General features: G+C 51.2%; 1 protein-coding gene across 2 annotated transcripts; it reads right to left on the bottom strand.

The window, feature by feature from the left end:
• Window positions 1-11,132: 11,132 nt before the first annotated feature.
• LOC105817288 (HLA class I histocompatibility antigen, B-14 alpha chain-like) lies at window positions 11,133-14,599 on the bottom strand. 2 transcript variants are annotated; one of them, XM_012652941.1, is made up of 8 exons: window positions 14,395-14,599; window positions 13,997-14,266; window positions 13,479-13,754; window positions 12,613-12,888; window positions 12,376-12,492; window positions 11,909-11,941; window positions 11,720-11,769; window positions 11,133-11,555 (listed from the first exon to the last, which is right to left on the bottom strand). In XM_012652941.1, exons 1-8 carry the CDS (start codon window positions 14,465-14,467, stop codon window positions 11,523-11,525), a joined length of 1,128 nt encoding a protein of 375 aa, XP_012508395.1. In that variant the 5' UTR covers window positions 14,468-14,599; the 3' UTR covers window positions 11,133-11,522. The 2 variants fall into 2 exon arrangements, with proteins under 2 accessions (XP_012508395.1, XP_012508394.1); XM_012652940.1 differs by having other exon boundaries at window positions 11,147-11,555; window positions 12,376-12,888.
• Between the last annotated feature and the right edge of the window lie 199 nt (window positions 14,600-14,798).

Raw genomic sequence — 14,798 nt, 5'->3', positions numbered from 1 at the left:
CTATGTCTCCTCTCCTTTCAGACTCCTGTTAATGCCATGCAGGTTAGTACACTTAACGGTCTGCAGAGTTTCCACAGGCTTTGATCATTTTCCTTTGTTCTTTTTTCTTTCTGCTCCTCAGACTGCATAATCTCGACTAACCTGTCTTCAATTTGCTGATTCTTCTGCCTCTAACCTTGCTCAGCTTGATATCGTCCCATAACTCCCTTAGGCTCTGTTCACTTTTCTTTGTTCTTTTTTTTATTTTTGCTCCTCAAACTCAGCAATTTCAAATGACTTGTTTTTATGTTTGCTGGTTCTTCTACCTGTTCAAGTCTGCTCTTGAATTCCTCTAGTAAATTTTTTATTTCAGTAATTACACTTTTCCACTCTACAATTTTTATCTGGGTTCTTATTATATCTTTATCAATAGCCTTTATTTGGTCAGATATTGTTCTTCTGGCTCCTTCAGTTTTTTGTCCATAGTTTTCTTTAGTTCTTTGAGCATACTTAGGACTATTGATTTAAAGTCCTTGTCTAGTAAGTCCAGTGATTTGGCTTCCTTAGGGACAGCTTCTGTGAATCTTATTTTTTTTTTTTTCTGTGAACGGGCCACATTCTTGAATAGTTGTATACCTCATAATTTTTTGTTGAGAACTGAGCATTTTGAATACTATAATGTGGTGACTCTGGAAATCATGTTCTTCCCCCACTCCAAAGTTTCTTGTTGCTGCTTGTTGTGGATGGAGTTGTTTCTTTACTTAATGACTTTTATAAACTACATTTGTAAGATTTTTCTTTGTCGTTTGTGGTCAGTAAAATCTATTCTGTTAGCTTAGTGGTCAGCTAGGGATTTGACAGAGGTTTCCTTAAACAGCTGAAGCCACGAAAATAAATAATGTCCTCCCAGACTTTGCAGATGGGCTCTGAGTTGGGGTGGTCCTTCAACATCGATCCAGTCTGTTTCCACCTCCATTTTAGCCTCCATTTACTGCTTACATGGAGCCTAAATGTCAGCCAGAGCTGAGAGCTTAAGGTCGACTCAGGTCTTTTTTGAGCATGTGTGTAGCCCTGGGCCTGCATGTGGCATTCTGGATTCCTCAGTGTAGGTGGGAGCTTTTCAAAGCCATGTTCCCCTATGTACCCTCCTCTCCAGCCCCCACCTTCCTAGGCTTTCCAGTCTGTCTGCTGCCTGCCCCATCTCTTGTTTCTTGCCCCAGCCAGCTGTGACCAGGACATGCCTTTAAAAGCTTTTGACAGACATTGCTGTGGGACCACTCTAGCCCTAGTAAAGTTCTGAGGGGAGTGAAAGAAAGACAAGCATCTGAGCTGATGTCCTAGGGCCATCGTACATGCAGAAGGACACAGCCACAGTTCTTTGAGAATAAGGTTCATTTTGCTTTCTCTGGCATCAGACAGCTGCACCCAGAATGTCACCACCAACCCCATGGCTGCCTCACAGCTGGGGGTGTGGGGTGGGGTCAGTAGGTGGCTAAGTAAAAATGCCACCAGGCTCTCTTGCCACCGTTTAGAAGCTTCTTTCTTCATTAAGCACTCCCTTGGTGGTTGTAAGTTTTTATTAGTTTCTGGAGTTCAGAAAAACTTGCTTTTGTCAATTTTTTCTATGTTAATAGTTGCTTTAGTGGGAGGATGTGTTTTTGGAGTTCACTACCATTTCTGGTAAAGTCATTGCAATTGTCTTTTAATAAGATTTATGTTAATAGTATGAAAAAATCCCATGTGTCTACCCACGTAGCTACCGTTTCTGGTGCGCTTCCTTACATGTTTGTATCCGGTATCATTTTCTTTAAGCCTGAAGGATTGAAACATTCATAATAGTGCAGGTCTGTTAATTATGAATTGTTTCATTCTCTGTATGTCTAAAATGTCTGAATTTTTATAGATATTTTTAGGAAATATTAATTACCTTTAATCATCCCTCATTGTATATGCATATCAGTATATCACATAGTAACCCATGACTGTATTTTGCTTTACATAAATGTGTATATACACACACACCCCAACATTTTTCCTGGGAATAGAATCTAGTTTGACAGCATTTTCCTTTTAGTCCTTTAAAGATGTTGCTCATCTGTCTTCACATTTGCATTGTTTCCAATGCAGTAACTGCTGTCATCTTTGTCATTGTTCTCATCTCTTTTTTTTTGCTGTTTCTGCTGTTCCAATTTTCTCTTCTTCTCTGCTTTTGAGCAAATATAGACTATTTTGGCCCACTGTTGTAAAGTGAATTTGGGTAAGAAATGTCTAGAAGGGCTTGCTAATGGTTGGTTATAAATTTTCAGAAACAGTTGTTGACTCTTTGTTTTACTAGGTCAAAAACTAATTTCCTTAGAATATTTTTGTATTGGGGAATATCATAATTGATTATATTTGTCATCTTGGCTGGAATACAATGTCCAGACAGGGAGTCCAACATTATTCTGGATGTTTCTGTGAGGGTGTTTTTTGGATGAGATTAACATATAAATTGCTAGACTTTGAATAATGCAGATTGCTCTCAATAATGTGGAAAGGCTTCTTTCAATCAATTGAAGGTATAAATAAAACAAAATCCAACCTCCCCTAGCAAGGGGAATTCTGCAGCAGACAGCCCTGGGATTTGAACTGCAGTATCAATCGACTGACTCACAAACAGCTGATTGGTTTGTGGGTCAGGGACTGATAATTACAGCTCCGAGATGAATGGACAACACCCTGTGTGGAAGGCTGCGCCTTTGATCAAAGGACAGAAGACAGATGGGCTCAGTGGGCTGAACTGCATGCTGTTTTCCTTGCAGTGATGGAAGAATTGAACGATGATAAAAGCCCCTATATTTTGGCTTTTATTGATTTATGGGTGGCGACCAGTGGCCTGGCCACATGACTAGACAAGAGAACAATGGAAAACTGGCCTATGAAAGGAGGGCCCAGGTGGGGCACAGTCCTGTGGAAATCACTATGGTGACTTGAGGGTGTGTTAAGGCAGGACCTGTTGATGCCCAGCGGAATGACTCCCTTCCAATTTGGAAGGTGACTGACATGGACACGGACTTATCTCCACGTGCTTGGTGGGCACACCTGCAGTCCCAGCTACACAGGAGGCTGAGGTGGGAGGATCGCTCGATCCCAGGAGTCTCAGTGTAGCCTGGACAACATAGTGTCTGCATCTAAAAACAATCCACATGCTTGTTTGAGGTCGTCACGTGAGGCCATGAAATAAGTGGGCGCTGGGGCTGCAGCAATGCAGAGATGGGCTGAACCAAGACGTGTTACCCTTGCACACCCTCCTAGGCACAAAGCACCTGTAAATACTATTCTGTTTGCCAAGAAAAGAGACAGGGACAACACATGGCTTTGTGGCAGAATCCCCACTGGGAAGACCTGGAAAATAGACAGCTGGGAGTCAGACTGACACCAGGAGCCCTGGGAGGCAGCAAATGGGTCTTGATGGGAACAGACACGAACTCTGGATTGGGCTTGCTCAGCTCTGGCAGCGGGTGCAACTGCTCAGGCTGATGTAAGAGAATATGGACAGAAGATATGGCAATAGTTTGGACCATCAAGTCACATTTTGTCACACCAGGACACACAGTTTACAGCCCAAAATGTGCAATAGCAGAAAGAGAGCTCTGCTCCTCAGAGCAGTAGTCGGACAGAGAATTAGAAAGGTCAGCTAGGACAGACTGGTTATACAAACAGGTGGGGAATATAAGCAGGAAGGGCTGGGTTCACGCCGTCAGGAGTGTCCTCACACTGGGCATTCGCGAGGACAAAGCAATGTCCCCACTGCTTTCCTCCCTTTTCCTGGTGGATGTGGGGGAGAGGGGTGGAGGAGGGTGCTGAGACGACACACACGATTCTTCCCACGGGGGAGGACACCGGCGTGATGACTGTGCTTCACCTCAGTGTGCTTGTTTCTTTCTCCTGTCCGATGCTGTGACCCCAGGACGAGGGATGCAGCTACAAGCGCCAGAAACAGGAGCGATTCCTGTGCGAGGAACTGTAAATATACTTTTAACCCTTTCTGTAAGGATTCCTGAGGGTCTGAAGGAGCGTGCTGTCCCTTCATGTCACCTGTCACAACTGGGCTGACAGTGAGTGTGGCTGTATGGCCTGGTGGCCAGATAGCCCACTGGGGCTGTACCCAACAGCCCTGGCCTCTGCGAGCAGAGTGCCCTGAGGGGACACGCTGGCTGGGACAGCACTGCTGCCTGCAGTCACGGCCAGCACAGCAGCCAGACCCGAAGTTCCCTCCAACATCGAGACAGTTTGGTGTGAATGAAGAGAAGCAGGACTAGCAGCTGAGGGAAAAGGAATGAATAAATGGGTTATGTAAAGAGGGAAATCCAATCACGCGAACTCAAAAGAGATGTGACAAAGAGACGATCGTCTCTTAGCTCAGTTTTACCAGATGCCTGAAAGGGTGAAGCCGCATGTCGCTGAGACCACTCCTGTTTTTGGACAGGACGGGACTGACTGTCAATGACGGACCGGGACTGTGGGAATGTGCCAGTGTCTTTTTACTCTTATGATTCTTTCGCTCTAAGAGATCTGTGGCCAAAGGCCAGGGGTGATCTCTGGTATGATAAAAATATTTTATCTTTCTCCCTGTTTCCTCACACCCTTTCTAAAACCCTTGGATTCTTCCGAGTGACAAGTGTGTCTTAATATGCTAATGAGATGAGTCTTGGCCGAGGGGCTCCTGCATAGCTTCAGGACGGGGCTGGTTGCCAGAAAGACCAAACTGTGATTAGAGGGTCGGACTTTCAGCCCCATCCCCAACCTCTGGGGAGGAGACGGGGCTGGAGGTTGAGCTCAATCACCGATGGCCAATGATGTCATCAGTCCTGCTACACAATGACACACCCATGAAGACCTGGAGACAGTGGAGTTTGGGGAGCTTCCCACCTGGCGAACACATGCACGTGCTGGGAGGATGGTGCCCCCCAACACAAGGGGACAGAGGTTCCTGTGGCCAGGACCCCTCCAGACCTCACCCTGTGTACCTCTGCATCTGTCTACTCATTTGCATCCTTTATAATTGCTCTGGTTTGAATGTTTCTGGACAGAAAGCTTCTGCTGGAAACTTAATCTCCAAGGCAATGGTGCTAAGAGGTGGGCGTTCTGGGAGGTGATTAGGCCACATTGCCTCTGCCCACACTATTGGATTAATGCTGATTATAAAAGGGCCTGAGGCTGCGAGTTTGACCTCTTGCTCTCTCTCACTGTCGCCCCTCTTCTCCTTCTGCCTCTGCCCTGGGATGACCCAGCAAGAAGGCCCTGGCCAGATGCCGTCCCTGGATCTTGGACTTCCCAGCCTCGACAACTGTGAGCCAAATAAATTTCTGCTCACTATAAATTACCCAGACTCGGGTCTTCTGTTCTAGCCGCCAAAATGGACTGAGACAATAGTAAAGCGCAATAGTAAGTGCAGCCCTCTCCTGAGTTCTGTGGGTTGGTCTAGCAAACTGCCAGACCTGGAGAGGCCAGGAACCCGTGACTTTGTAGCCAAGTTAGAGAGAAATCAGGTAAGCTGGGACCTGGTACCTGTGACCTGGGTCTACAGTGAGGACACCCTTGTGGGACTGAGCCCTTTAGCCTGTGGAGTGAGAGGCTAACGCCAGTTGGTCAGTGTTAGAATTGAATTGAATTGTAGAGCTCCCAATTGCTCCCAGATAACCAGAAAATTGTTTGGGTGGGGAAAAAAACCTGTCGCCATCCCACAAAGAGAAATTCAGAGTAGGAGTAAGCAAGTAAACCTCTGCCTTATTCTGTCCCAGAGCAAAAGATAAACAAAATATAAGCTTTTACATCATGGCCCAGGTCTGCTAAAAACAGTTTGCTACCAACAAACAGTTCACGGTCCAGACTTTCAGTGACATAACGTCTATCTAGAAAAGGAGAATTTATTTTTTAGGCCTTTGTGTGGGTCACATAAATTGGTAAGTGTCAGAGATTCTCTCCCCAGAAATATTTCCATACACAAGGAAATATAAATATTAATATAGAACATCAGTGCACACAGATCTTCTGAGGTCTTGCAGACCTGAGCGTTTCAGTCCCAGTGAGAGGAAGGAGGAGATGTATTGAGTAATCGTTTCACCATCCCACGATGCCACCCCAGTGATCCAGAGTAGAACCTGCTGCAGACAAAAGCTGCCGCTAATAACCGAGTCTCAAGGGAATGGGTGGACAGATGTCATTTATCAGTCACTTGTTCATCCAGCCAACCCGAGGGCCTGCAAAGTGCCAGATAAAGCTCTAGTCTCACATCACCGCTGCAATGATGGGAATCTGTCACTGTTCTTCCACCCCTCACCTTCCGCACCTGAACCCTCTTACTTCATCAGGATTTCACACTTAAAGTCTCCATAGGGGACAGAAACCATCTCCCTACATAGGAGAGGACAACCCTCCAGTCATCCCTGCAGGTGAACACGGACGTGAGGCTTAGGCTCCACCAGACAGCCACCTGCCAGACTCTGCCCAGGACGAGGGGACTGAGGGAGTCTAGGACTGTGAAGAATGCATTTTGGTAAAGGTGGCTGAGTGGCATTAGCGGTGTCCACTTGCCAGCAGCAGCAGTAACAGCAGTCCTTGCCGCAGGGCCCAGTGTCCAGCATCAGGGTGTCAGAGGTGTGAGCAGCGGCATCTGTCCCCAGCAGCAGGGGCAGGGGTTCCTATGAAGGACCTGACTGAGGGTGGACTGTGGATTCTGCTCCTGGCTGTGTAGCCACAAGCCTGGCTTTGTGGCCTTCCCTCCAATAAAATTAGCCCCAATAGCATATATATTAGCTCGTTAAATATAAAGTGTTTGATTTCCAATCAAAAGTGTAGTTTATTATGTCTCAAACAAGAAGCAGTACAATTAATCAAAGTTTGCGCCTGAACCATCAACACAGTTTTGCCATCTTAAGGGTAGCTTGTTTATGTCAGCAGCGAAGAAGCCTGGAGAGCAAGTGGCGATGAAATCACAAAAGACATTTTCCACAGCTTGTTGACAATTGAATATTTTTAATCGCAAGAAGAGGTCCAGGCCCGGTGCGGTGGCTGATGCCTGTAATCCTCTGAGAGGCTGAGGCAAGAGGATCACTTGAGCTCAGGAGTTGGAGACCAGCCTTAGCCAGAGCGAGGCCCCATCTCTACTAAAAATAGAAAAAGTTAGCCAGGCCCAGTGGTATGTGCCTGTAGTCCCAGCTACTTGGGAGGCTGAGGCAGGAGGATAACTTGAGTCCAGGAGTTTGAGGTTGCTGTGAGTTAGGCTGATGCCACGGCACTCCACTCAGGGCAATGGAGTGACTCTGAAAAAAAAAAAAAAGAAATGGTCCAAAGCCTGGAAGAAGTGACAGTCAGTTGGTACAAGGTCTGGTGAATATGGTGGATGACAGAGAGTTTCCAAGTCCAGCTGCTATAGTTTGAGTGGCTTGTTTGTATGACATATGGTCAAGGGTTCTCTTGCAAGAGGATTGACCTGTCTCTATTGACCAATCTTGGCTCCTTAATCTCAAGCATCCTCATCATTTCATCCAATTGGTTGCAGTAGACATCCACTGTAATCGACCGACCAAGTTTCATGAAGCTGTAGCAGATAAGACCAACGCTGGACCACCAAACTGACACCGTTAGCTTTTTTGATGAATATTTAGTTTTGGACTGAGTTTCAGCACTTATCTTTATCCAACCATTGTGCCGAATGCTTGCGATTGTCAAAAAGAATCCATTTTTCATCACACATGACAATACGGTGTAGAAATGGTTCACCTTTACATCCTGACAGCAAAGAAAGGCAGACTTCGAGACAATTTCTTTTCTGATGCTCATTTAATTCATGTGGTATACACCTATCCAGCTTCTTTACCTTGCCGATTTGTTTCAAATGATCCAATATCGTTGCAATACTACTTTATGTGTAAATTAGAAAACTTTGCCTTCCATTGTTCGCTCCAAGAAGTGAGTGAGAAATCAATCTGGGGAACAGTGTCAGAGAGCAGCATTCAGAGATGTTCTTTATGTAGAGCTGAGAGCCACTTCTGGAATCTTCTACCTGGTCCTACCCCACCATAGAGAGAATGATGCGAATCTCCCAACATCATGTCTCATAATTAATGACATATGTTCTCCCTTTTCTTCTTGGGGGAAAAGAGGACATTTAAATAGGTGTAAGATCCACCCTGGGCACCCTCTGGTCACTGGCCTCAGGGCTGCACTCTGGCTGGGCACTGGGCTTGCTGGTGGCGCTTGGACAATACTCAGGCCTCTACCAGAGCCACCCGCTCAGAGTGTCCCGCACAAGAGCAAGGACTCGCGTGTTTACCAAGCCCTGCAGGGGGGCTGAGCGCACACGTGGGGATCCTGCTCTGTGTTCTTGCTGCGGACGTGTGACCTGAAGACCAGCAGCATCAGCTCCACCTTTGTCATGAACACTGGACGTCACGCTCCACTCCTGACCTTCTGTGTCTCAGTGCCACGTCCAGGGGACTCCTGCACACACAGTACAGTCTGGGGCTCCCTGGTCTCCGCGCCTCCTGGACGTGGCGTCGGAACTGTGCAGTCGGCTCTGGGCGTGTGGTCGGATCAGATCCTCAGCACTGGAGGCCCAGGGTTCAGCCCTTGTTACCTTTCTCTTTCGTAGCCAGTCACTCCCTTGGCGACCTCATCCCCGCTCGAGGCTTTAAATATCAGTTACATGGTGTCACCCCTAAATCTACTCCTCCAGCCAGACATTTTTCCTGAAGTCCAGACTTGTTGTCTGCCACCCCGGCCCCCTCCCCTGCACTCCTGGTGGCGCCTCCTCCACTGAATGCCTACGACGCCCCCTCCTCAAACACGCCCTGCCACAGTCGTCCCCATCTCCACCGACGGCAGCTCTGTCCTTCCGCTCACACAGCCCACACTGTGCGTGTCCTCCCGGACGCCTCTTCTCACACCCCAGATGCACTAGGAGACGCTGTAAAGTCCATCTTCAAAATGGATCCAGAACTCAGCGCCTCCCTGGATTTCCGCTGCTCAGCCGCCACCTGCAGCCTGGAACCTGCCCTCCTTTCCCGCTGTTCCCCACTCCTCGCTCCTCCCACCTCTCAGTTCTGCTCTCAGCACAGCAGCCAGACAGACCCTTTAAAAAGGGAAGTTGCACCATGTCGTCTTCTGCTCAGAACTGTCCTGTAAGTCCCCATCTCACTCAGAGCAAAGGTCAGGCCCTCCCCACACCCTCCGGCCCACCTGCTCCAGCCCCACCTCTGACCTCATCTCAGTTGCTCTCTGTGCAGCCTCCCGGCCTCCCCGCTCCTCCCACAGCGCAGACGCCTTCCTGCTCCGGTGCGTTTGCGCTGAGCTTCCCCTGCCTGGAAAGAACTTCCCAGCATCCTCGCAGATACTTCATCGTGTCCTTCAAATCCTTCCTCAGAGCACAGAGCTTCCATGTTTCTCTCCTTTGCAACAAGGGCCACGCTGACCCCCCAGTGCCACAGCCACCTTGCCTGTCCCCACACCCCACACTCTGGGTCATGTTCCCCTGTAACACTCACCGTCTTCTAACAGAAACACTTTCCTTGTTTGCTCTGCTCATAGAACATAGTCTGTCTCTTCCCACTAGAACATACACGCCACAAAGCTAGGAAGTTTTCTGTTTTCACTTCAGTGATGTTTCCCAGATGCAAAAACAGTCTATCCTACATCTGGCAGACACACCTGTCACACTGACATCGTTGTCACCTGTGCTTTTCTCACCTGTGCCGCTGTGTGTCCTCCCTCACCCTCCCTCCCACACCAGCCCCCTGCACACTGCAGCACACTGTGATATTTCTCTCCTGGGGAAGAACAATCCTTGACTATGGGCCCAATTTCCCAAACAAGTATAAATGCAACTCAGACCCTGCTTTATGAATCCATGAGCTTGAGTTGGATCCAGCGCTGAGATCACTGGAACTAAGGGCAGCGAGAGGGGAGGCGAGCAGAGCGGAAGAGGAATTCCAGCAAAAATCCACCTCAGGGAAAAGTGATGGGATCCCTCCTCCCTGCCAATTCCAGAATTTGTTTCCTTTAAAAAGGCTGGTGCAGCACCGTGGGTGGGACTGGAGCACGTTACGTTAAGTGCAATAAGCCGGGCACAGAAAAACGAATACTGCACGTTCTCTGTCAGGTGACAGCTAAAAAAATTGATCTAATGAGGGTAACGGATAGGACAGTGGTTAGCAGAGGCAGGGAAGGGTAGTGGGAAGGTGGAAATGAAGAGGGTTGGTTAATGGGCACAAAAGCACAGATAGATGCAAGGAATAAGACCCAGTGTTCGGTAGCACAATAGGGCAACTATAGTGAACACTTGGCTGCAGGGGGTGGTTCATGCCTGTGAGAGGATTGCTTGAGCCTGGGAGTTTGAGACCAGCCTGGGCAACAGTGAGGCCCCATCTCTACGAACAATTTTTTTTTTAAATTAGCTGGGCGTGGTGGCATCACCAGTAATCCCAGCTACTCAGGAGGCTGGGGCAGGAGGATCACTTGAGCCCAGGAGTTTGAGGTTGCAGTGAGCTATGATGATGCCTCTGCACTCTAGCCCAGACAACAAAGTGAGCCCCTGTCTCAAAAAAAATTTTTCTTAAAAACATAATGATTTGTTGCATATTTCAAAATAACCAGAAGATTTAGAATGTTCCTAACACAAAGAAATGATAAATATTTGAGGTGATGGATATCCTAATTACCCAGATTTGATCATTATACATTGCATGCTTGTATCAAAATATTACATGTACCCCATAAATATAGACTATTACGTATCCATAAAAAATAAAAATAAATTAAAAATAAAATAATAAGGTTAGGGAAAAGATGGAAAATGCCATTTAAGAAAGAGCCCTACCAGGAGGGCAAGAGCTGGACAGGTAAGAAAATTCATCTCTTGACATCGCAGAGACTCCTGCATGCAGGGGCCGTCCTGGGCCATGTCTCAGCCACTGTGATCACAGGTCCTGCTGGGTCAAGGTTTCACTGAAGGGATAAGGACAAAAGAGCAGTGAAGATGACCCAGCCAAGGAGTGACACATAAAGCCCATGATGGACTGAGCACCAGCTGGGCACAGGCCCGTCCGCACTCGGCTCCTCACAGCCTTGTTCTGTCCCCACCTGCAGCAGACTCAGCACAGCAAACACACGGATTCTGGAAGGTTTCAGGTCTTCCATTTATTTCCTCTCTTGAATTTTAGGAATCTCCTTTAATTAACTCATCAACCTCTCATGACAAGAATTTGAGAAAACAAATTTATGTTCAAATTCTCATATTCAGTAAGGAAGTAGCTCGGTGCACCATCAAGTTGAGACAGGGATGAAGACGTCCCAGGAATGCAGACCTCACTGGAACAGGAAAGGTGACTGGAGACAGGACACAGGTCAGTGTGGGGAGGAGGTTACGGTGGTCACGGGGGTGGGCTGGCCTCCCCACCTCCTCACATCACGCAAACAGGGACGCAGAGTCATTCAGAGGCCTTTGCAGATAGAGAAGTCAGAAGCTCTGAAGCCACAAAGGGGAGGCGTGAACAAATCCTGCATCACTCAGTCCCACACATGGCAGCTGTCTCACGCTGCAGAAAAAAATAATCAGGAAGAAAATCACATCAGTCACTGTAAGTGATAACACTCTGAACGGGGCACCACACACTCAAAATGTCCCAATCACAGACTCCCCACAGCCCAGCGGTGTCCTCTCTGCCCAAGTCCCTCCCACTTCAGGCCCCCAGAGTCTCACCTTTATACGAGCCATGAGAGACTCATCCGAGCCCTGGGCACCGTCGCTGCCTGGGGCAGAACAAAACAGGACCTGGTCAGAGCCCACAGGAGATGTGGCTACGGGAGGAATTATGGGGTGGGGGAGCTCCCCCATGGGCTCCTGTCTACACTATCCCAAAGGACTCAGGGGTAAGTCCCCCATACTTACAGGCAGCCTGAGCGTAGCTCCCTCCTTTTCCACCTGTGGGAAAAAAATGCCCTGTGAGAGGCCAGAGAGGAGGCAGGGCCATGAGGTCCTGGAAGAACCCCCTCGTCTTGGACCCCAGAGAAGGTTCCAGAACCGTGACTGAAGACCCATGGTAGGATCAGAAAACACGAGGGAAGGAAAGAGTGGATCAACTGCCCTCCTGGAGGTGTGTCCTGAGCAAGGTCCTCCCCTCTGACCTGTGACTGCTGGGGACCAGGTCCCCATCGCCACAATCATCTGTGTGAAAACTCTGTCCTGGACTTTCACACGTGCTTTACAAGAGTCAGTGTTGGCACATGGGGCCCAGGCTGGGTGAGCAGGTGTGTGTGGATGGAACTTCCCCGTAGTGACGCAGGGCACACTTCCACCTGGGAATGAAACCCCCAGTGGGCCAAGAAAACCCGACCCCACCCTCAGCCCTTCCCCACCTGAGCTCTTCTTCCTCCACATCACAGCAGCGACGACAGCTCCAGTGAGCACAGCTCCAAGGAGGACCAGGCCAGCAACGATGCCCACCATGGGGACGCTGGGCTGGGAAGGCGGCTCTGGGAAAGGACGGGAAGGTGAGGGGCCTGACCCCAGGCTCAGCCCTGACCCTGCTGAAGGGCTCCAGAAGGGCCCCTGCTTTCCCTGAAAAGAGATGTGACCCCCCATCCCGTCCTTACCCCATCTCAGGGTGAGGGGCTCCGGCAGCCCCTCGTGCTGCACATGGCACACGTATCTCTGCTCCTCTCCAGAAGGCACCACCACAGCCGCCCACTTCTGGAAGGTTCCGTCCCCTGCAGGCCTGGTCTCCACAAGCTCCGTGTCCTGGGTCTGGTCCTCCCCATCCCGCTGCCAGGTCAGTGTGATCTCCGCAGGGTAGAAGCCCAGGGCCCAGCACCTCAGGGTGGCCTCACGGTCAGAGATGGGGTGGTGGGTCACGTGTGTCTTTGGGGGGTCTGAGGGGAAGAGTCAGAAAATTCAGGCACTTTGCATCCCTCATGGGACACTCCAGCAATGCTCATGTGACATCCTGGGAATGGACAGGACAAACGGGGCGGGGGGAGGGAGTGCGAAATCCAGACACCAGCCTGGACCCAGGGATCTGGGATAATCTCCTACTCCTCGGAAAGTTCTAGTCTCTGACGGGGAGAACAGGGACGTCCGGTCCTGGCCTGAGTGAGGCCAGCGACTCAGAAGGGCGGGAATCAGACCCCAAACACAGAGCGTGAGGCAGCGAACACGGCCTGAGAGGAAAAGTCACGGTGCCCACGGCTGCTGCGGGGTCAGAAGGAACCGCCGATCGGTCTTTCGGGGACTGTCTTCCCCTCCATTCCCTGGGGACTCATCCCTTAATTGTCCCGGAGGGAAGGGCGGGTCCTCACAGTCACTCTGTGGAACAGGATCTGGACACCCAGGAGGCGTCTTCCTGCTCTGGATCAGAGGGAGGGCGACGTTCTAGCGTCGGTCCCATTTTCCTCCCCTCCTTGTGGGAGCAGAGCGGGGACGTCTACAGGAGATGTGGGAGGCGCCCCGCGGCCCCGCGTACCCGCGCGCTGCAGCGTGTCCTTCCCGTGCTCCAGGTGTCTGCGCAGCGAGTCCACGCACTTTCCCTCCAGGTAGTCCCTGCTGTGCTCCGCCTCACCGGCCGCCTCCCACTTGCGCTTGGTGATCTGAGCCGCCGTGTCCGCCGCGGTCCAGGAGCGCAGGTCCTCGTTCAGGGCGATGTAGTCGGCGCCGTCGTAGGCGAACTGCCGGTACCCGCGGAGGAGGCGACCGTCCGGCCCCACGTCGCAGCCGTACATCCACTGGATAGTGTGAGACCCTGGCCCCGGCCCCGCGGTCAGCCACGCCCACTCAGCCCTGCCCCCGCCCCCCCCAACCCGCGGGGATTTTGGCCTAAACCGAAAACGAAACCGGGTGAAAGTCCCCGCGGGCTCCTCCGGGGGCGAAGGTCTCCGCGGGTCCGGCAGCCTCGGGGTGACTCCCGGACCCGGAGACTCCGGGGGACGCGGGCTTCTCTGTGGGGGTGGGGAGGGGTCGTGACCCGAGCGCGGGGTCACTCACCGGCCTCGCTCTGGTTGTAGTAGCCGCGCAGGGTCCGCAGGTCCACTCGGACAGTCTGTGCGTTGCCCCTGGCGTTCCGTGTCTCCCGGTCCCAATACTCCGGCCCCTCCTGCTCCACCCACGGCGCCCGCGGCTCCATCCTCGGATTCTCGGCGTCGCTGTCGAACCGCACGAACTGCGTGTCGTCCACGTAGCCGACGGAGATGTACCGGGGCTCCCCGCGGCCGGGCCGGGACACGGCGGTGGAAAAATACCTCAGGGAGTGGGAGCCTGGGGGCGGGGAGGGGCTGAGACCCGGCCGACCCTCCTCCCCGCGCGGCGCCCGCGTCCTGCGCCCCCGCCGGGCGGTCCCCTCGCTGCTCCCCGCAGACGCCGCTTCCTCCCGACCCCGCACTCACCCGCCCAGGTCTCGGTCAGGGCCAGGGCCCCCGAGAGCAGCAGCAGGACGATTCGGGGCGCCGTGACCTCCATCCTCGGGGTCTGGGGAGAGTCTGAGTCTGGGTAGGTCCGTGGAGACTTTATCACCGGGAACCGCGGCGACACTGATTGGCTTCTCTGGAAACTGGCACCCAATGGCAGTGAGAACTGGGGCCGCGTCAGCGGTATCCAGGAAGAAGGACCTGACACGGGTTGGGACAGGGAGAAGTGAAACCCCGGGGAGATGGGGAATCCCCAACGCTGAGCTTCCCAGTCCGGGACACCGCCCTCGGGACTGACACCCTGAGAGCCACGCCCGAGGCGCTGCGACACTGCCCTGAGCCCTCTCCTCCTGCACCAAGCGCTCTTTTTTTTTTTTTTTTTT

This window comes from Propithecus coquereli, unplaced genomic scaffold (assembly GCF_000956105.1).
Source record: "Propithecus coquereli isolate 6110/MARCELLA unplaced genomic scaffold, Pcoq_1.0 Scaffold404, whole genome shotgun sequence".
Lineage (NCBI taxonomy): Eukaryota > Metazoa > Chordata > Mammalia > Primates > Indriidae > Propithecus > Propithecus coquereli.
This window is presented reverse-complemented; position numbering and strand designations above follow the sequence as displayed.